The 22,823-nt window shown below is 42.9% G+C and overlaps 1 protein-coding gene across 1 annotated transcript in view; it reads left to right on the forward strand.

The window, feature by feature from the left end:
- Positions 1 to 562: 562 nt before the first annotated feature.
- ERICH3 (glutamate rich 3) overlaps positions 563 to 22,823 on the forward strand; it is a 45,226-nt gene continuing 22,965 nt past the window's right edge. Inside the window, exons 1-9 of the mRNA XM_034780089.1 lie at positions 563 to 607; positions 721 to 810; positions 2,481 to 2,609; positions 5,302 to 5,463; positions 7,863 to 8,078; positions 10,221 to 10,401; positions 11,845 to 12,031; positions 16,688 to 16,986; positions 20,105 to 20,341. Of these exons, the coding sequence (XP_034635980.1) occupies positions 563 to 607; positions 721 to 810; positions 2,481 to 2,609; positions 5,302 to 5,463; positions 7,863 to 8,078; positions 10,221 to 10,401; positions 11,845 to 12,031; positions 16,688 to 16,986; positions 20,105 to 20,341 (1,546 nt within the window). The remainder of the gene's footprint in view (positions 608 to 720; positions 811 to 2,480; positions 2,610 to 5,301; positions 5,464 to 7,862; positions 8,079 to 10,220; positions 10,402 to 11,844; positions 12,032 to 16,687; positions 16,987 to 20,104; positions 20,342 to 22,823) is intronic.

The following is a 22,823-nucleotide window of genomic DNA, read 5'->3' on the forward strand; positions in this document are numbered from 1 at the left end:
AAGAACAGGAGTACTTGTGGCACCTTAGAGACTAACAAATTTATTAGAGCATAAGCTTTCGTGGACTACAGCCCATTTCTGTATCCGAAGAAGTGGGCTGTAGTCCACGAAAGCTTATGCTCTAATAAATTTGTTAGTCTCTAAGGTGCCACAAGTACTCCTGTTCTTCTTTTTGCGGATACAGACTAACACGGCTGCTACTCTGAAACCTGTATTTAAAAAGCCAACTCAAAGAGTTCCTCCTACACAAGCATTCAGGTCTTGAGCAGTCCAGGCAAACAACGCATGTTACAACAAAGCTTAAACTTGTTCTTCATAATAAATTTTAAAACAATATTAGCTGCCTATTTAATTTTAAAAAGAGCAAAAAATATCCACCTCCCTTTCCATTTCTTATAAGAAGTCTTGAAGTTTAAATCTCCTCAGTGTGATAGATATGCTTGCATTGATCTGCCTAGCCCTGGGACCCTACCAACGTTCCCTCTGGCCGCACCATTCTGCCCTGGCCGGGGGAATAGCCTCTGCAGAAGTAAAAGCTGATTGGGCCACTATAGCTTTAAAAATGTTAATGTTGGGAAGGGAACGATTTCACATGCTGAAGTGTAAGGCAAGTCAATGATAGTTACCGAGCAGTGATCAATGGGTGTAATAACCAGGAGGGCAGATGAGAAATATCCAGCCTTATTGTGTTCACTGACACCTCATTATGGTAATTAATAGGTTTTCTTGCACTGGCAGCGTCATCATCAGCTAGAAATAAAAAGAAAACTGGAAAATGTTGTGAGGAAGGAGCGGGTTCAGAGAATCAAGGTAAGGAAGTGACGCGTGAGTGTACTGAGCCACTGGGCAAACTTGCTCTGTGTTACTTGCTTCTGTGTGATTTTTATCAGAACCAGGCCCACGATAGGGTAGAGTTCTTTCAGGAGTCTTTATTCTGGAACCACTGTATTTGTGCTCGATGGTGCAGCCACTGGATGTGTGGAAGTCAGTGGCTGTTCTAGCCAGGAAACCATAGACCTCACATGACATGAATATCTCTCCAGCTGAATTTCTTCAACTCCTGGCTGGAGCGCTTAAAAAACCATACGGGGGATTCCATCTTCTCAAACAGTCTCTTATTCTTTATCAGTAAGAATGCACACACAGCAGAGGGCATGCTGTATTGCCTGTCCCATAGGTTCAAAAATCAGGAGATTGGCTTTAAAATCACGAGAGTATGTAAAAATAATAGATTTGGTGTTCTTTTTATTTGCCTTCTGCTTTTGGTCCCTTAGGGTGCACTGGGGTCACATTTTGAAGCTTTCTCCACAGCCACGAGGGCTAGAAACTGACTTTTTCTTTAAGAATGAAAGCTGAAATCATCACATATCCTCTTGACTCCAGGAGCTGGGGCTTTAAGGAAAACAATAATTATTGTGAGACTTATGACAAAATCATGAGAGTTGGCTACACTGGGTATGTTAAGAAGCTGTGTGGTCCTTTGATGACGTGCAGAAAGAATGCAAAGCTCTCAGGGGTTTGAATTTCACTTTTCTCTGCATTCCAGCTGTGACAGGGAGAAGGAAAAATAAATGAAAATACCAATCCTGTGATATTTACAGCCTCCGTTCCAGTCAGGAAGTACTGGAGAGAAGCTGTGGTTTAGAGTCTGTCCAAGTTTATATTCAGGATCCTTTATGGCATAATGCCTGCTGCAGTGCTGGGTAATTTTGGACTCCTGACCAGAAACTAAAACTGCTCCCCTCAGTGGGAACCCTACAGTTGGTGCTGGTTGTCTTCTATCCGTTGGGGTTAATTCCCTTTGAGATTCAAGAGACAGGCTGATGCAGGGAGGTGTAACTGACATCTTTCTCCACCATCTTTTGCTAATCTGGCCAGCAACTGATCTGAGATTACACAGTAAAAGGGATAGGGGGTAAAGGCACATCTAACCCTTCACTGCCAGAGGGAGAATCACCACAATATGGAGACTTTGAGAGGGAACAGATGTCAAAGGAAGGAAGTATGGGATTGTAGAGGATCCTCTAACTTCAGAAAAGAAACAGGGCTTCAAACAAAACAAAGTGTAAGAGACTGAAATACTGAGGGAGAGGGCAGAGATTCAAAACATACATGGAAACCAGGGGAGGAGGAGTGGAACTGATAGGATTCATCAGGTGTTTGGACAAGACTAGAAGGGGAGGGAGAAGGGAAAGGGACAGAAAGATGGGAGAGAAGCAACAGACCCAGGAATCGAAAAGAATGGGCGATTCTCATTCTCTCTTTTCTCCTTGCTTCTCTCCCATTCTATCCATCTGCCCCTTCCTCCTGCTCTGGTGTCAGACCTGGATCTCTTCTTCCATTTAAAGGATAATGACCTAAGCACCTGCCAAAGCTGATAGTTATTCGCAGACGCAGAAGGCTGGGTCAGTGTTCCATGACAGGATCCATAGCCTCCTCTCCCACCAAGCGCTCAGATGTATAACTTTCGCTTCCTCTAGGTGGAACGATCAAGAAGATCAGTGGAAGATATTAATCCTCTACTCTCTCCACACCCACCTGCTGGTCCAAGAAATCACTATGGGCGCCATGCTTTAGTTGAGGGAGAGCAATCCGGTCCTTCGCAATCAGTGAGTCTTATCAAATACCCCTAATCCTATACCATTCTACAGACAGCTATTACATCTCTACTTTGTAGCACTGACTGTCCTGATTGCTCCAAAGGGAGTAGGATCAGGCCCTTATTGAGGAGCGTGGCATGTCAATTCTTAGAGACCGGTGGCTTTGTTTCATGATAAACCTGTTTTAATACCTTAATTTTCTCTTTTTATTTGCACCACCCTCCAAGATCATTGCACTAAGTATTAGAGCAGGGGTAGGCAACCTATGGCACGCGAGCTGATTTTCAGTAGCACTCACACTGCCTGGGTCCTGGCCACCGGTCCGGGGGGCTCTGCATTTTAATTTAATTTTAAATGAAACTTCTTAAACATTTTAAAAACCTTATTTACTTTACATACAACAATAGTTTAGTTATATATTATAGACTTATAGAAAGAGACCTTCTAAAAACGTTTAAATGTATTACTGGCACGCGAAACCTTAAATTAGAGTGAATAAATGAAGACTTGGCACACCACTTCTGAAAGAAGAACAGGAGTACTTGTGGCACCTTAGAGACTAACAAATTTATTAGAGCATAAGCTTTCGTGGGCTACATCTGAAGAAGTGGGCTGTAGCCCACGAAAGCTTATGCTCTAATAAATTTGTTAGCCTCTAAGGTGCCACAAGTACTCCTGTTCTTTTTGCGGATACAGACTAACACGGCTGCTACTCTGAAACACTTCTGAAAGGTTGCTGACCCCTGTATTAGAGAGATAGTGGGCATGTCTACTCGTGCTGGGGCAGTGCCGTACAGCTGCACCAATGCAGCTGTGCCACTGCTGCACATCTGCTGAAGACGCTTCATGCCGATGGCAGAGTGCTCTCCCGTTAGCCAAATAAAACCATCTCCATGAGCGGTAGCTATGTCGGTGGGAGAAGCTCTTCCGCCGACAGAGCACTGTCCACACCGGCTCTTAGATCGGTGTAACTTATGACGCTCACGGGGGGGTAGTTTAGTCACACTCCTGAGCAACATAACTTGTACCAACTTAAGCTGTAGTGTGTACATAGCCTAAGTGGTCTAAATTATGGACATCTTTATCCATCAATGCCAAAGCTTGCAGAGTGGCGATAAGCTCGTTATAATCACAAGTGGGCTGCTTTGTTAGCTGACAATAGAAAAAACTAGATTATAGCCAAGACTTTTCAGAAGTGAATAGAGAGACATGGTTGGTGAGGTAATATCTCCTATTGCAGTGGTGCCCAACCTTATTACACAGGAGGGCCACATAAACCTAAGCACAGTCCTGTGTGGGCCAAACAGATTCTACATATTTTAATAAGGGCTTGTTATGTTGGCATAAGTTATGTCACTGAGGGGTGTGAATAAACCATTCCCCTGAATGATGTAAGTTACACCGACCTAAGAGCCAGTGTGGACAGCGCTATGTTGGTGGGAGAGCTTCTCCCGCCCACATAACTACTACCTCTCGTGGAGGTGGTTTTATTATACTGATGGGAAAGCTCTCTCCCATTGGCATAGAGCGTCTGCACCAGATGCATTACAGCGGCATCCACACTTCTAGTGTAGACTAGCCCTAAGATTTAAAGTCACCTGTACTGATTTATATTTTAAGTTCAGCTTGTTTTGTATGTATTTAGTTAGGTTGTTTCTATGTACAGCATTGCTTGTTTACACACTTGTGTAAACTAAAATGGTGTAAACAAGACCAAACGCGACTGAACCAGCCACTAGTATATTGTGTTGAAACAGGCCGCTGTTCATAAGTTGGGCACCCCTGTTCCATTAGACCAACAGAGGTTGGTCTATTAGAAGATATTACCTCACCCACCTTGCCTCTCTAATACCCTGGGACAGACACAGTTACAACTACACTGCATACAGAAGTGAATAGTGATTTTGGGTGCTCCATGTTTTGGGTGCCCAATCTGAGACACCTTAAGGGGACATGATCTTCAGAGGGAAGGTTTTCAGCTCTTTCTGAAAATCATGCTTTCTTAATGTCTCTCAATTTAGGCACCCATATTCTCGTGTCAGTTTTGAAAATCTTGATCAATAACTTTTTTGTGTCCTCAAGAGATTTGTGTTTTGGGATTACGCACTTTCTACCCTGTTGTAAGCCCTGTTTTCGTAAATACACTTTTCTACTCACCTTTATTTTACAAGAAATCTACATGTCAAATTGCAAGGGCTTGATTAAATAACAGGTTAAAGGTTCATCTATAATTGTATTGAGTCCCTTACTGCAGTGGTTCTTCACCAGGGGTACACAGAGGTCTTCTGGGGGTACATCAACTCATCTAGATATTTGCCTAGTTTTACAGCAGGCTCCATAAAAGCACCAGCAAAGTCAGGACAAGCTAAAATTTAATACAGACAATGACTTGTTTATACTGCTCTATATATTATATCATTGCTTCTCAACCTGGGAGAGGTGACCCCTGGGGGTCACAGGATGGGTTTAGGCGGGGCCACAAGTGCAGGGCTGGCATTATGGGGTGGGAAGCAGGGGCCCCACAAAGCTAAGATACATGCTGAAGCCAAAGCCTCACAGCCTGGGGCTGAAATCAGACTCCTGAAAGGGGTACAGTAGTCTGGAAAGGTTGAGAACCACTGCCTTATTGGATTACTCCTAGGTTCTGGAATGTGCATGAATACTCATTTTAAACAGCTCTTCTCTTATTTCAATTGTCCAGTCTTCCTCTCCTCGGCCAAACACTGCACCAGGAAATATGCAACGCCCAGTCCGACTACAGCCACTTCCTGGATATCCTACTGCAGGATCCACACCCAAGACTTCTTCAAGATCCAAACAAAAGCTCTTGGAACTTGAACATGATCATCAGTTTCCCAATGGGGTTAGCCCTTGTTTTTTTTTTTTTTTTTTTATGAGAATTACATAGTTTCAGGAACCCATCAGAAAGAATGACTTAAAAGTAGACTAATACTGTACATCTCAGAATTGTGAACCACAGACTGTGTTTAATGCACAATTATTTATCATCAGCTCTTTGTTCAAACTTTCCTTCTTTCCCTTCCTTTTGTTTTGCAAAAGACATTGTCCTTCATATTCTGACCTGGATCACAGCACTGAAAAACACAGTGGATGCTTTTTTTATAGAGTAGTCTTTCTTTGCATATAAAATTTTCACTCTCTGTGGAGATTCTCTATAGGGGGAGTGCCTACCTCTTAACAGGGACAGCTGAGGGTATCTGTAGAGGATCTAGATGGAACTACTATAAGGTGGGTGCATAATTGGTTGGAAAACCATTCCCAGAGAGTAGTTATCAGTTGTTCATAGTCAAACTGGAAGACGCATATCAAGTGGGGTCCCGCAGGGATCAGGTCTGGGTCCGGTTCTGTTCAATATCTTCATCAATGATTTAGATAATTGTAGAGAGAGTACACTTATAAAGTTTGCAGATGATGCCCTGCTGGAAGGGCTTGCAGTTGCTTTGGAGGATAGGATTAAAATTCAAAATAATCTGGACAAACTGGAGAAATGATCTGAAGTAAATAAGATGAAATTCAATAAGGACAAATGCAAAGTGCTCCACTTAGGATGGAACAATCAGTTGCACTCATACAAAATAGGAAATGACTGCCTAGAAGGCTGCCTAGACTGTGGAAAGGGGTCCTAGTGGATCACAAGCTAAATATGAGTCAACAGTGTAACACTGTTGCAAAAAAAAATCCAAACAACCTTCTAGGATGTATTAGCAGGAGTGTTGTAAGAAAGATGCAAGAAGTAATTCTTCCGCTCTACTCAGTGCTGATTAGGCCTCAGCTGGAGTATTGTGTCCAGTTCTGGGTGCCACATTTCAGGAAAGATGTGGTCAAACTGGAGAAAGTCCAGAGAAGAGCAACAAAAATGATTAATAATCTAGAAAAGATGACCTATCAGGGAAGATTGAAAAAATTGGGTTTGTTTAGTCTGGAGAAGAGCAGACTGGGGGGAAAAGTGCGGGCGGACGGACATAACACTTCTCAAGCACATAAAAGGATGTTACAAGGAGGAGGGAGAGAAATTAACCTCTGAGGATAGGACAAGAAGCAATGGGCTTAAATTACAGCAAGGGCAGGTTAGGTTGGACATTAGGAAAAACGTCCTAACTGTCAGGGTAGGTAACCACTGGGATAAATTGCTTAGGGAGGTTGTGGAATCTCCATCATTGGAGATTTTAAAGAGCAGGTTAGACAAACACCTGTCAGGGATGGTCTAGATAATACTTAGTCCTGCCATGAGTGCAGGGGACTGGACTAGATAACCTCTCAAGGTCCCTTCCAGTCCTGTAAGTGTATGATCCCAGCAAAGCCTCCCCTTCACCGTCCACAGCTGTAAAGGAGCAGCAACCCCCTCTCATTTCCTCACCACAACTCCTCCTCCTAAGCCAAAGAAGTAGGAATAGGGAAGGGGAGCTGCTCAGGCTAGTGGAACCTGCTCACGTGAGTATGTAATTATCTAAAGGGGAAATTCAGCCCCTTCTCCCATAGCTTTGAAGAAAGTGAAGTGAATAGGGTTTATGTCGGTAAAGGTATGAGTGGTTCGGGGGCTGTGACCCTTGTGCAGCCACTGCAAGGTACTGCAGTAAGTTACCATGGACCCTCAGCCCTTCTCCCAGCCGGCTCCCATGGCTGCCAGCTCTCAAACGGGATGGTTTATGTGGACCTGCTGCAGAGCCCAGTTCCAACACCTGCAAGGGTCTGAGTTTCTTCTGTACGCCTGCCTCCTGCTTCAGGGCCTTTGGCTCCTGTGCTCTTGGATGGATTTCATCCTGGAGGAGGAGTAAAGCTCCACTACCAATGGGAATAAAGTCATTTGAAAGGCACTGAGGTAATTTTGTGCCCAATAATTTTATGAAACTCCTTGGTTTCTGCCCCACAAATGAAAGGAGATTAGTACTGCAAAAGCACTGTTAATTCATTCACTATTCTGGCTGGCTGGGGTCGAGTCTGCCAGAACCATAAGTAATACTCAATTTTATAAAAATTAGAATCTGTTCTTGGGTTAAATTTTCAAGGGACCTGGACCCAGGTCCTCTAGCTGTGCTTCCAGATTCAGATTCAGGATTTTGCTCGCACAAATCATTTTGCAAGCAAAGTTGTGGGCAACAATTTAGAGGCCCCTGTTTGAAAATGGGAATGTGAAATGGAAGGAACAGTCAGATCATGTCCATCCAGTATGGTCTCGAGTTGTGCTGAGCAGGCTCAGTGTTTGCATGAACTTGGGTTTGACGTGGTTAAATGTGATTGCAGGGAGAGAAAAACATGATGAGGCTTATGAACTCAGTGGATTATTCAGCTGGATTATCCCCATATCAACTTCCCATCATTAACAATTACGTGATACCGGTGCCACCTCCACCTCAAAAAGGAGATAAGAACATAAAGGGAGTTAGGCATGGGACTTCCAGGTGCAGACGCTTTCGCCCAACCACCGCACCAAATGGCTTAGAGCAGCTGTTAACAAAGGTACAGTATGTGATCTCTTTTCCACCCCCTGCCCCCGATATCTATATTTCTCGCTCCAGAGGTGCTTTTACCAGATATGCTGTCTTGAGAGCATGAAGAGGCAGTGAAGTGGTTCAAGAGATGCTGAATCTGGCTAGCAGTGGAAGTAGTGCCAGCCTCCTCTAGGGGCCAGAGAGGAGCAAGATCAGCAGACTAGGGCCAGTGCTGGGGGCACACACCCAAGGCTGTGCACCCTCAGCGTTTTGTCAGTGCCAGAATTACAGTGCAAGTCTGAGTTGGATCTCTAGTTTGGAGAGTGCTTTGATGGCACAATCTGGTCCTACATGTTTGCTTTAATGCTGTGCTGAGATATTGTATTGTCTTCTATTTAATGCAGCAGCCTGGAATTGTTTTCCACAGCCAAATTAATTTAATCGAATATATTAATAACTGGACAGACACTAATTCAACTGAGCAGGACTGAAATCATCACTTGGAAGTGAACCAACTCAAAAACTAGAAGAAGCAGCTAGACCCTACCTGTTTTTGTCCTCCTCCCCACCCTCAGTTAAAGCTTTGTGTACTCCTGAAAACCCAACTTTTGATTGTTTTGTTTTGTGAGCTCTTTCCAAGGATCCATCTATTAAGCATTTCCAATGAAGAAAGTGGTTTTACAAATGCATTCACAAACATGAATCTAAAATCATTTGTTAAGGAGAATCAAGTGTATCAAACCATTCAACAAGCAGGTGTGTTCACAGAATCAAGATCAGAATGTTGGGAGACTAATCTACTCATGATTTGTCCTTGTACCCCACCGCACCCATTGATAGATCGTTTAGTTGAATGGGGCTATTTGGTTTCCGTGCCACAGAAGAACTGAAAAATTGGCTTTTATGGTGAAGGCCCCCGGCATAAAAGACTCAGTCCTTTCTCAGGCAGAGCTACCATTAACTTCCATAAGAGTTTGCCAGTATGGGGGCTGCATGCTTAAGCCCACATTATAGTCCGAATCATACAAGGCAGATGTGGAAAAGACTAATTGGATCATCTGGTCCATCTCCCTGCCAGGGCAAGATTGTTCTCAAAAGCCCTTAGTCAGCAGCTGTGCTGGAAAATGCCCCATCCCTTTCTATGATGTCATAAGACAGAGCAGAAACAGATTAAATTTGCAGACTACTTATGTACTTAAAGTTAGCCACATACTTGTGTCTCTTGCTGAATCAGGATCATAGTGAATCATGACGAACTCAGAGGCTGAACTTTTTTCCCCACATAAAACCCTAATCAAAGAATTTTTAATAGTGTACAAATAAATAACAATCAAAGGCTCCTTGCAGAGCATTCACAAACGGAAACATGAAATTAAATACATGATTCGCTATGTAAAGTTCATGCTGCTCTAACTATAATGGCTTTGCAGAGAGAATGGAGGAATTCTAAATGGATTCTATTTGAAAAGTAAACTGACATACAGGAATTATTTAGATGTCGGATCTATAGCTGGGAGGACAGCTGATTTGGGTTTTGGACACCAAATACAGGTTTGGTAATTTCAGATTTGGATAAGCATTTGCCAGATCAAAGAAGAAAATATAATTAATCTATCTGGACCTTCTGTGTCTGGTAAAGACACACAGGACCTGATCTTTGGGTCTGGTGGAGCTATGCTCAATGCAGGACCCTAGGTGATGGGCAAACCTAGCTGTATGCTACCTTTGCACGTCCCTGATCTGCAGGGTTGCCCAAGTGTGTAAGAACAGCCACAATACTTTTTTTTTTTTTTAACGAATTCCAGCTAGATTGACCTGAGGGTCTATTACGCCATCTGGGGACTGCTGGAGTCCAGCAGCGCTCTGGCCATGCCCCCTTCTCCCATGTACATTTCTCATATGCCCAATGTCCCCATGCCAGGGAATCCTCAGCTGACTCAGTAGGGCAGCTGTAAGGCCCCTTTGCACCACCGGAGTGTTACATAGAGTCTGAATCGGGGCCACCGATTTGACACAACAATTTGATCTATTTGCAGTTCAGGAAGGTTAAATTCAGTGAGAGAAAAAGAGGTGAATGAATACTTGAAAAATGTCTCACCAGTGCTGCCCCTTTGTTCACCTCTAGTTAGGAGTCTGGTTATTGAATGCATTTTTTGTGCTCCTGTTGTAGGACTCAGGAAAGTTCCATAAGCCCTCATTACACAGCAATGCATCTGTTACAATGATCTACTTAGGAAAAAGTGTGCACTTGTCTCATGATGACACTGATTACAGAGATGAAATCAAAGTCTATCAGCAACATTGTGGAGGAGAAAACCTTTGTGTCTACAAAGGCAAGCTACTGGAAGGAGGTAAGGATTAAAAGTTGAGGCGTTCATTTTAATTCTGGCAACATCTTATTTTCTGGATAAACTGTTGATGTGATATCAAAATGATTTCAGCTGAGCTCACTCAAGATATGCGCATCCAGGGACTTATAAACCAGCTGCCTCCAACCTAAATCGAGATTTACTGTTCCATGATTGAAAATGAGGCTGCAATTACTTTTGCAAATTATGGAAGAAGGAATTTAGAGGAGTGATTTAACAAAATACTGTGGGTTAGATTAATTTGTGGATAGAGATGTATGGTTAATAAAATATTTGCAGGAGTAAACTGTCCCTGAATACTAAATTATCTGTTTCTGAGTAGCAGTAATACATCAATGTATGCTTTTTATTGTTCCAGAAGGAAAATTATATTCTGGGGACCTGATTCTGATCCATCTTACACTAGTGTGACTCCATAGACTTCACTAGAGTTACTGTGGTGTATATCAAGAATTAGAGGAGAATCAGGCCTGGGAATCTACTATTCCTGATAGCTAAAAATCACCTCTAGGTTAAGATCAGAAGTCCTCAGATGCAATGAAATCACAGTTGTTCTCCTGCATGGGTGGTTGTGGTGCAGGCACAAGGGAGTTCTCCACAATCATTATACATCACACAATTGTGCACGGTTTCGGCTCTGCCTAGCTGACTGAGGAGGAAGGAGGGGCATCTACAATTAAGGAGGGGAGGGTTACTACAGATCATAGTCCTTATTCCAGCCTGGGGATTGGAGGAAGACTTCTTCCCATCACTGCCAATGTTATGGAGCTCCTCTGCATAAAGCCTATACCCAGGAGCAGCACAACCCCCCCATGGTGCCATGCTAATGAGTTTCTGTAACCTGAAGTGATGACTACTATTGCTGAAGGGGTGATTTTAGTTTTCCAACTGAGAGAAGCATTTGAACCCAGCAGTTCTGTTTCACTCAATGAGTTGTATGTAATTGTGTTTTGCTTCTGATTTTTCATAGAATATGATAAAGAGCTATGTATGGTGTCCTACTGCCATTTGCTGGAGAGAATTAGCACTGCTCAGCTGTGTGTCATAAGCCCTATACTGCTAGCTAACAGCTAATGGATACCTTTCTGCAAATCAAGTGGTAGGGGCCTGTGTTTTTGAGATGGGAGGCTCAGGGTTCTATCCTCCCTGCAGCTGTGAAGTTTTGAATAGCTGCAGTGACAATGTCCTAGCTGGCCACGGATATGTTACAGCACCTGCAGGCTGCTGCTGTGGGGGTGGGGACATCACATATATTTGTGGATATCAGCAGGTGGAATTTCACAATATAATGCTCTTTAATGCAGATGAGAGGCATAGCGCCTGATCTCACAGGATCCATAGTTTTGGCACATATGCAGACAAAATGGAGGTCACTGGACACAGGCTGTCAAGAAAGCATTAACCCCGTTCTCTCACCAATTACAGAGACCTTTCACTTTACCTCAAAGCGGCACCATGGTTTCCCCTTCAGTCTCACCTTTTTCCTCAATGGGATACAGATGGACAGGCTGAGCTCCTGCTGCGAATACAAGCATCGGAAGGGTGCGAGATTGGGAGGCAAGCATGGATACTTTGGCTTTGTGAATGTGGACAGAGCATCTCCTTGCTATAGGTATGCTCACAAGTGTTTAGACCACAAAACTTTCCCCACTTTTTTTAAATCGTCTATCAAACATTTCACCCATTGATCTCTCTAGAGCCCAGGCCACATCTCAGATGAATGGAGATCTGTTGCCTCCCTTGTCTTGAAACCAGTTACACCTCTACCTCGATATAACGCTGTCCTCAGGAGCCAAAAAATCTTACTGCATTATAGGTGAAACTGCATTCTATCGAACTTGCTTTGATCCACCAGAGTGTGCAGCCCCGCCCCCCCGGAGCACTGCTTTACCGCATTATATCCAAATTCGTGTTATATCGGGTCGCATTATATCAGGCTAGAGGTGTAATATCATCTGAATATTGGATCTACTCTTGCAATCTTCCCATAGGCAATCTCCTATTGAAGTCAGTTGATTTTTACATTGTCCCCATTGTGACAGTTCTCAGGGTACCCAGGACTGAGTCGCCATGTTACCTCCCGTGCCTCCAGTGTGAGGGAGACTTGCTTGTGCTGAACTGGGTATCTGTTCCTTGACACCACAAGCTTGTGAGCCACCTGAGCCTTCTCCTCTGGGCTACGCCAGCCCTCACTTTGCCATGCAGGTTAACAGTTGGTGTACCCCAGTCCCTGAGCCCCTTTGCAGCATTCCCCTGTAGTATCCAGCCCCCTTGCCACTGACCACTCACAGAAATAACAGGGTCGGTTGTCCCCAAGGGAACAGTGTACACACCAGCTTGTAGGATTCAACTCAGGATCAGCTTCTTGCTTAATACCACAGCACTGATAGTGAAAACAACCAGAAGTTTATTATCAAAGATTCAAGAGACCGTGAGTAAGGATAATGGAAACAAGGGTTTACCTATAAAATAAAACCATAACACACTTTCTAGAGGTTAAACTTAGCTAGTAGATTTACCTCCCGTTTAATGAAGTTCATCTCACCCAAAGCCTTTTGCAGCATGTTCAACCCAAGCTGGTGAGGCTCCTGTTTTCATGAATGTCAACACACTGCCCGTTCGGAGGCTCTTCTTTGTTCCCCAAATATAGTTCAGCAAACCTTTGAAGTGTATCTCAAGATAAGGTTCTTTTCCTCTGCCGTGTGTTCTTCCTTGTTGACTTCACATCTTTCTGTTGACTTTGTATGTAAATACCTCCAATGTGTTAGCTTACCATGCTTAATTTACGCGCCGACAGAGAGACAGGTGAATAAATATCTTTTGACTGACAGGAAACCTGTTTCTCCACCTCTGCTGTGATACAGAATCTAAACGTACTTTCAGTATTCCCACATAGCTCCTTACATAGTAACTGTCCACACATTTCACAACAATATTAACAATGTGTGTGACCCTGACTTTCATTTAAGACCTCACATGACGTTCTTTGTTGAACCAGAATGCACAGACCAGAATCAGGATATTCTTGTAACCCCCTTGCTAGTTGACACTGAGGGGTTTTTGGGTTACAACCATGTTTTCTGTTTTCAATATGCCAGAGAGTTTTGAACTGAAGATGTATAGCGGGGATAGCCAACCTATGGCACGAGTGTCAAGGTGGCACGTGAGCTGATTTTCAGTGGCACTCACACTGCCCGGGACCTGGCTACTGGTCCAGGGGGCTCTGCATTTTAATTTAAATTTAAATGAAGCTTCTTAAACATTTTCAAAACCTTATTTACTTTACATACAACAATAGTTTAGTTATATATTATAGACTTATAGAAGGAGACCTTCTAAAAACGTTAAAATGTATTACTGGCACACAAAACCTTAAATTAGAGTGAATAAATGAAGACTCGGCACACCACTTCTGAAAGATTGCCGACCCCTGATGTATAGCTACATCAGAGCATTTGTCAGGGGGAAGTTGGAATATATGTCAGCATGGGAAGGGGCAAAAAGGGCCTTTTGTCAACCAGAGAGGCATAGAAGGTGGTTTGGCATTGTTGGATAAGTATGTCAGCTGGATGTTTATGCTAAAAATGATAAGCAGTGACATAGTTTAAATGGCGCCATAGTTACTTATCTGTAGGTTCCAGAGTTAACAATCCATTCATTTCAGTGAGTCATTCCCATCTCTCAGACCTATTGTTGACTCAGGCAGACATCACTAAATCAGTTTACACTCAGCTGTATTCTTAAGGTTTTTCTAGGCCACCATGCAAGCTAGATACATAATTAAAACAACAAGAACAAAATCTTAAGATTCAGGAGCACAATTCTGCCTCAGCATTTGAAGTCCACAGTAATTTCCCTGGCTGCAGAGTAGGCCAATATAGGACATTGCCCAGGATGCAGAAAACAAATATGAGCACAACAGAGCATTCCTTTTGTTCATGGCCAAAGACAATGCCATGATCAACAGCTGGAGTGTATGCCAAGAAGTTTCAGTTTTAATTTAAAAAAAAAAAATCTGTCTGCTGGATTTTCAAGGCAGTGTCACACAGTAGAACTGCTGCTGCCATGTATAATTTTTATTCTTTTCATAATATATTTTTAAAACAACAATAAACAGTTGGATGCAGCGGGGGAAGCGGAGAGAGGGGAACCCCCATAGAGCCAAACTAACCTTTTAGATAAACACTAAATTCTGAGGAAAAATTCCATGTCTTTCCACTTCAAACTAATATTTACATGATTTACATGATTTATGTAAATATTATGCTGTAGTTGCTGTGACAAGGTTTTCTGAGGAGTGAAAAGCAGCTGAATTAGGATGGAGGTACCGTTTCAGTAAATATCCAAACTAGCTCAAATCTCCGCTTTTCTGTGTGCATGTGTGTGTGTGGCAAAGAAAGTGAATTACCTTTATCTAAAATGATATGAGCCTGGAGAAATGGTTCAGATTATTTCATATTGGAAAAAAACCAATGATTAATGAAATTCTTCTTTCTTCCACCAGCCCACCCAAATCTAGCTATCAACCTAAAGATCCCCTTTTGTAAGGTTCCTTTCCCAGCAGTTACAGCTGTATTTTCATGTCCCCAACAAGTCATATCCCATAAAGTCCTGCTTTACCCCATGTATGTTTGAAGGGGCAAAATTGTGAGCACAAATAATTTTGGGTGTGATTTTGTGCCCACAGATTCAGGGCCTGATCCCATGCTCAGTGAAGGTTCCCATTGATTTCCATGAGTTTTCGGTCAAGCCCTGAGTGACTTTGCCCCTGATTCCACAATAGGTTCTGCCTGGATGCTGGGGTTAATCTATGCAGAGCTCATTGTATGCTTGAAGCCCTAGATAGCTGTGCACCTGCACATAGGAACTCCAATATCTCAATGACCTTTAGGAAATTATGGGCACTAATAACAGAGAGGACAGAATGCCTAACACAATTATTCACATTTTGTGCTCACAAAATTGGAAGTCAGTTTCTGAAATTCTAGCCTTGGAAGTCTTTAGGATACCTCATGGCAGGATAGAAGCAGCTGTAGAAAGGGTTAGCATGAGGGATTGCTGTATTAAAGCTTAATGTAAGAAGAGCAGTTGGATAGGTCATAGTGTTCTAGGAAGGGAATGAAAGGTATGGGAAGGGGTTCATGGCTATGGGGAGAACTGCTGAGAGTAAGGGAGAGGGATCAGCCCTAGAAGAGTTGTCTTGAGGAAAGAAAAAGGAATAAGCAGAGTGGGGTTTTCATTCTTCACTAGGCCTTGGCACTGAGTCTCTGGGTAATGTCTACACTACAGTGGCACAGCTACGGAACTGTGCCATTGTGGTGATGTAATGCAGATACCTGCTACAGTGACAGAACGGGGTTTTTCCCATTGCTGTCGTTAATCCACCTGCTTGAGATGCTGTAGCTAAATTGACTGAAGAATTGCTTGCAGCGTCTGTACTGGGCCTTAGGTCAGCTTAACTACATCTCTCAGGGGTGTGAAAAATTCACACCCCTAAATGATGTAGCTAGTTTGATCTACGTTTTATGTGTAGATCAGGCCCCAGAATACCCCCAGGATCCATAGTATGTTGTGCAATATTTCCTGGATTGTACCAGAGTTCTGAAAGCAAACACCACCTGCTATGAACTAAGAAATCTTTCAATGTGTGGGAGGCAGGTGAGGAAACAGGGTTGGTTGGTGGAGGTTAAAGCAGCATTAAGAATTGTTTAAAAAAAAAAACTAGAGGGAGGGAAAAGAGGAGGTATTGGGCTTGGTCTACACTTAAAAGTTATATTGGCATAGCTGCAATGGCCAGGGGTGTTAAGGAGGGAAGCAAATAGGGAGCGTTCTGTCTCTCAGCAACATGGTCCTGGATCTCTGTTCAGTCCATTGCTAGTTGGCCAAAATGCACCTATAAATATGCAATTTGGGGCTTGTCTACACAGCAAGTAGCTGCATGGCAAGCCAGGGTGTGAATCTACAGCAGCATGACAGTAACATCCGGCGTGCACACTGCCGCAGTGCAGTGAAAGTCCTGGAGAGTAGCTTAGTGCAGTACTGATGCAGTACTGTATGGTAGAGCAGGACCAGGATTTGCTCTAAAGGGTTTTTTTAACCCTTTGGATTCCAAAGTGCTTTACAGAGGTGGGTAAATGTTATTGTCCCCTAGTGGTGAACCTGAGGCATAGGACAATGTATTTAATTTTATTTTTAACTCACTAGGCATGTGGCAAGTTATGGAAGGAAAAATGTGTAGTTTCCAAGTTTCCTGTGTTGTTTTTGTTAGGTGTATTATTGCAATGGGCCTGGACAAAAACCCCTCTCCTCCAAAGAAAAAGATGAAAGAAGACTATGGAGAAAAGCAAGAGGATTCCGTGAAGGATGAAGAGCACAACGAGCCAAGTGAGGGCAGCGTTGAGCAAGAGGCGACCAAACACTTGACAGTTGAAATTTCCTCAGCTCACGGAGAGGGTCAGGAGCCTGCAGAGGACAGCGTGGAAATTGCAGAGGAGGAAAGAGAAGAAGAAACACAAGAAGGACCAGAGGATGAGTCCGAAGATGACCAGGAAAATGCTAGTAAAGATGGTACAGTATCAAAAAGCCCAGTTAAGGAACAAAAATGGGGAGGCAGAATTGTCTAATGGAGAGGGCATAGCACTGCTAGTCAGGAGACTTGGGCTCTATTCCCAGCTCAGCTGCTGACCACAAGCGAGTCCCTTCGCCTCTTTTCCACTTCCCAGCCCATGTCTATCTTGTCTGTTTGGACTGGATGCTTTTAGGGCAAAGACTGACTCTTGCAGTGTGTTTGTGCCTAGCACCAAGGGTCTTGATGCACTCTGTGTGGTACTGGGCTACAGAAAGTAACAACAGCAAATATGTTTTCAAAATCTTTCATAATCTAAGTTTAAGGTCTTGTTTACACTGTGACTTTAGCAACCAGTGTAAGTACATTGATACAAACTCTTAGTGTAGAGACAGTTTACTCTGGCAAAGTAGGAATTGCCCCACTCCAGATTACTCTGGTAATGAAGGACAGAGATTTAAGAAGTGTGTGTGTGAGAGAGGGGGGAAGGTGAGGGGGGGAGAGGAGAGAGAGAGCATAGGCAGTGTAGGTAATAATGTCTATAGTTAAGGTTGCAGGAGCCATGGGGTATATAGGAGCTGAGTGGGAGAAAGGGACAGGAGATGTGCGGGGTGAGGAGGGAGACAGAAGACAGCGGAGATGAAACAAAGGGGGAGGGGAACCTGAGCTGGGTGATATATAGACACAGAGGAGGAGGTGGGGTAGCACCCAGGGGATGGGAAATGGTGGAGGATAGGAGCAGAACAGGGGGTGGTGGTCAGGACCTGAGGCTTCAGGTGGGTGCATAGGAGCAGAATGTGGCAGGAGTGGAGGGTTAGGGGGTTAATAAAAAGATGGGGAGGGGGCAGGAGTGGAGGGTTTCAGGGGTGTATAGAAGGATGGGGCAGGAGTGGAGGGGCTATAGGAGGATGGGGGGAGGGGCAGGAATGGAGAGGCTGGGGGTTTATAGAAGGCTGAGGCAGGGGCAGGAGTGGTGGGGTTAGGGGTTTATACAAGAAGGGGGCAGGTGCAGAGGTGTTGGGAGTTTATAGAAGGAGAGGGAGGGGGCAGAAGCAGTGGGGATGGGGGTTTATAGAAGGATGGAGAGGGAGCAGCAGTGGAGGGTTTCGGGAGTGTATAGAAGGATGGGGAGGGAGTGGAGAGGTTAGGGGGTTATAGAAGGATGGAGAGGGGGAAGGAGTGGTGAGGCCTGGGGTTACAGAAGGATGGGAAGGGGGTGGAGGGGTTGGGGGATTATAGAAGGATGGGGAGGGAGTGGAGGGGTTGGGGGTTTATAGAAGGATGGAGAGGGATATGGAGTGGTGGGGCTGGAGTTTATAGAAGGATGGGGCAGGAGTGGAGGGATTTGGGGTTAATAGAAGGATGCGGGGGAGGGGTTGGGGGTTTATAGAAGGATGGGGGGTGGAGGGGTTGGGAGCAGGAGTGGAGGATCTGTCTGCAATAGATTATAATTTTGAGTTGCATATTTCATTCATTCTTTGCATTTGTGATCAGCATCTGACTTCCAGGGTTATTCTTGTTCTGCTTAGATTTATAGTATCGCCTTTCTAAGGTCAAATCTAACACAGAAGTTTATGTCTTGAATACAGTATATCCTCATTCTATCATTCCTACTGGGGCTATAGCACTAAAAGCTGCCTATGTGGAGTGAAATAAATCTGTTCACCTCTTGGTTAGAGTCCTTTCTTGTTTTTAAGCTGGCAGTTTTCTTGTACCATATAACCACCAATGCCTTTTCCATCTGTTGTTTGGCATGTGCATATCTATCTATCTGTTGATACAAAAATTGTTAGCATCTCCTGTTTATTCATTTACTTATTTAAGAGAAGCCTTTTTCATAATATATCATTTTATTTCTCCATAAATATTTTCCCACTTTCTACTCCTGTCCTCACTTTCATGAGTTTTCTGCACCCACACAAAACTTTCTCATTCGGCACTAGGAATACGTTTTTGTGATTAGCCAGGCCTTTTTCCCTGCAGGGAATGGACACCTCTCTGACAATTACTGAGAAGGCTTGCCACCTCAGAGGCAGCTGGAATCTCAATTGATTTGAATGTAGAAAATAAATCTACTCATTTTCTTAATTCTCATTGTGGAGTAATTGTTTATTTGCCTAATTGGTTCCACATCAGATACTCTTCCTTTCTGTCTTTGGCATTTTGTCACTTCAACAAGAAAAAGAGGTGAACAATTAAATTTGAAAGGTGAGAAATTATCGCCCCGAGGGACAGCTGGAGCGTGTCTGATGTGACAATTCTCTTTCATGATACAGTTTTGTTGCCTCTCTGCAGACTGTGCAGCAAATTAATGGTTGCAAAGTAAATCTTTTATTGTGAAAGGGAGTTAGGTATGTTCTAGTTTGGGGGAATATAATTAGTCTGTTTCTGGGTGGAGCGGAGAACATTTTCTGATACACACATGATTTCAATTTTGAATTACATACAAAGCCCTCATGTTATCAAATGTTCCTAATCAAATTCTCAGTAAGAGACTTGGGTTGAAATCCTGTTCCCACTGAAGTCAAAATGGGAGTTTTGCCAATAGCGTCAATGGTGCTAGGAATTCACCCTGTAACCAAATGAATATATTAGAAGAAAAAGAGTTTTCATCTGCAGTGTCCTTTGGCTGAGTCTGAATAATTAATTTATTTTGTAGGACACTCCTCTGTTAATTAGCCTTGTCGGTCCACCTTTCTCTTACTTCCCACAGAACATATTGTCCTTCTGATGCTTTATCCATTGCTTAAATAAATTTTCCTTGCAGAAAATTTTTTCTATAATGGGGATCTCTTCCCTTTATATGTTGTTCCTGCATTTGTCTACCTGACCTATCTTTGTTGGTTTTATTCTTTACACTTGAATGACACCTGCTAGATCATTGAGTAGCTTTGTTCCATTTCTGTTACTCTAGATTTAAAGAAAATGATTTGTTTTCTGAGGTAATGTACTTTTACAATCCCTCCTGTGGCCTCATATATTCACTTATTGTAGAAAGAAGTGAGGAAATGCAAAGAGAAAAGAGGGTTAATGGAGTTAACCTCTCTCTGGTTAATATGAACTTTAAGTAGTTATGAATTCCATTTTCTATCTCACGCTAGAGGTCTTCTTTTATTTCAGAGTATGATGAAGATTTTGAAGCAGATGAAGAGAAATCAGATGAGAAAGTTAATGAAGAAGGACAGGCCGATGATCAAATGAATGGAATGTCAAAGTCACCCTCAGATGGTGAAAAAGATAATTTAGACCATGAAAAGGAGAGTAAAAGCTCATCACAAAAGGCGCTGCAGGCCTCTGACAGCGAGAAAGATGAAAGTGATGGATATTCAAACAGTGACTCAGAGGAAGATAAACAAGGTTAGTTGCTTTTCTTACCATGGTGCAGGATACTTGACCTGATCTGTGTTTTACATTTTATGTATGCCCTATTGTGTACATCTAGCCTGCATTTATGTTGAGCTACACATTACACTGTCATGAAAGTGACACTTAGGGCATCATCCATCACAAAATATCCTTGGCACAGAAAGCTATGGATCCAGTCTTCCCTGCAGGTTGGCCGGGCTGTCCACAGGTAACCTAGCTCTGCAACAGCATGCTGTGGAGCTAACCAGAAATGAAGAACACAGGCCACCTCTCTTCCATTTTAGCTGCAATATTCCTGATTCTCAAGACCCTTTGTCCCTCCCCGCGCCATCCATTCAGTTCATCCAGCTCTGGTCTGCAATAACATTACTGCACAGCCATGGGCGAGGAGAAAGAAAGAAGGGCATGTTATTAGCCACGTCACAGCATTGTAACACTTTACACTGCCATAGTGCCTTTCATCTGAGAATCTCAAATGTTAATTATACCCAGCAATATTCCTCTGATATATACAACAGGTAAGGGACATAGAAGAATCATTTCACACCCCCTGTAGAAATACAGTAATCTTTAGAGTGCAATGCAACAGCTCATAGCAATGTTGCAGAACGGTTCAGGATCAGAAATGAAGATGTAGCTACTAGGGGAATTTAGGGAGGAATTTAGGCAAACTAAATCCTTTGGGGGCAGATCTTCAGTTTGTGTAAATGTTCATCTCTCCATTGACTTCAGTGGACCTATGGCAATTTACATCAACTCAGCATCTGTTCTTTTAGCTGTAATTTGGCTGGCAGACCTTGGTCCAAGACCACCACTTTTATGGTGTGTGTGTAGTCTTTAACGCATCAGGTGTTTTCCATCTGACAGTCCTTATATGTGAGCTATTTGCTCAAGTTAAATGTAAACATTACTTTCATGTTTGTATTTCTATGTGAATTAGGCAAAGGTAAAGCAGCTCTTGGGGAAAAAATTGCAACTTTCTATAGAAAGACTAAAAGTCTTCAGACAATCAAACCAGGTTTGAAACATGTTTGCATATAAAAATCACCACAATGATCAGAAAGAATCTTAATTTTTCATTTCTCTAATGATTATCAGGAATAATTTATTTACTGATTCCTGGATAATCAGTACACTTTTAAAAATTGTTTTCTGCTTATTAGTGTCTTGCATAATCAGCTTTCTTGTGAACAAATTAGTTGCTTCTTGAGCTGTATCAATTTTGTTATGGTCCAAAAGAGAGAGAGTGTATGTGTGTGTGTAGAGATAGATAACATAACAGTGAGGGTCCTTGGTTCTTCCTAAATTAATATACTTCTTATTTGACTATTAAATATTGCAACACCGATAACATAGTGTCGTTAAGGTGTAGTGAGGTGTTTCCATTAACTTTGTTTCATGCCACCATTTGAAATACAATAGAACCTCAAAGATACAAAACCAGAGTTAGGGACTGACCGGTCAACCAGACACCATGTGAAACCAGAAATAACCAATCAGGCAGCAGCAGAGACAAAAAAAAATGCAAATATTGTACTGTTCCTGTATTGCATCTTAAAGGTAGGCACATCTGGGCTGCCTGTCCCCACCCCACCCTTACCCCCACACAGAGGGGCAGCCACTTACAGCAAAACGCTGAGACTGCCAGCCCAAGGCAGCCGGCCTTCCCCCCCATCCTGGCACGGACGTGCACACACACACACACACACACACACACACACACAGAGGACAAGCTTGCATGGAGTGTCAGCTGCTGTTCACAGTTATGAACGTTTCACAGTTCTGCCCGACCTCCATTCCCGAGATGCTCATAACTCTCTGAGGTTCTACTGTATATTAATACTCACTGTGAGTTGTGCACATGGATAAGGGCATGGCATGGTCATTCAGAAATGCCTGATATTCTTTTCTAATTGACAAAATGCTTTCAAAAGTATGTGCGTTGTAATTCTCACATTCCATCCCTTTTTATTTTAATTTGCTTTGCTTTAATTGCGGTTTTTAATTAAACTGGGTAAATTCTACCATTTAGTAGCAGAAATTGTATTTCCTGGAAAGCTCCCAGCATCATGCAAATAAATACGCACTCTCAATTTTTCCCAAGATCAATTTTCAAATCAGTTGCTTTTTAAATGTAGCTCCTTACTGATTTTGTGGGCTAGTAATTGATCTCTTCCTCATGCAACACCAATGAGAAATTTATTTTAGGCAGGATGATCACACTAATCAGATAGCTTTGAGACTCTTTACTGAAGTGCAGTTAGTGGGTTTGCTTTTGTTCTTCGTGGATAGTACTCACACCGCATGAACCACAGCTCAGAGAGTCAATATTTCTTTCTCTGTGGTTAAAAAAAATAAAGAGAAAAGGCTATTAGGATGCCATTAGAAACATGAAGACTTGTTCAAGAAAGATGCATGTTTAGCACCATCATAATGGAGGGGTTAGAAATATTTGTGAGAGCGCCTTATTTTC

The sequence above is a fragment of the Trachemys scripta genome, chromosome 8 (genome assembly GCF_013100865.1).
Source record: "Trachemys scripta elegans isolate TJP31775 chromosome 8, CAS_Tse_1.0, whole genome shotgun sequence".
In the NCBI taxonomy this organism is placed as follows: Eukaryota; Metazoa; Chordata; order Testudines; family Emydidae; genus Trachemys; species Trachemys scripta.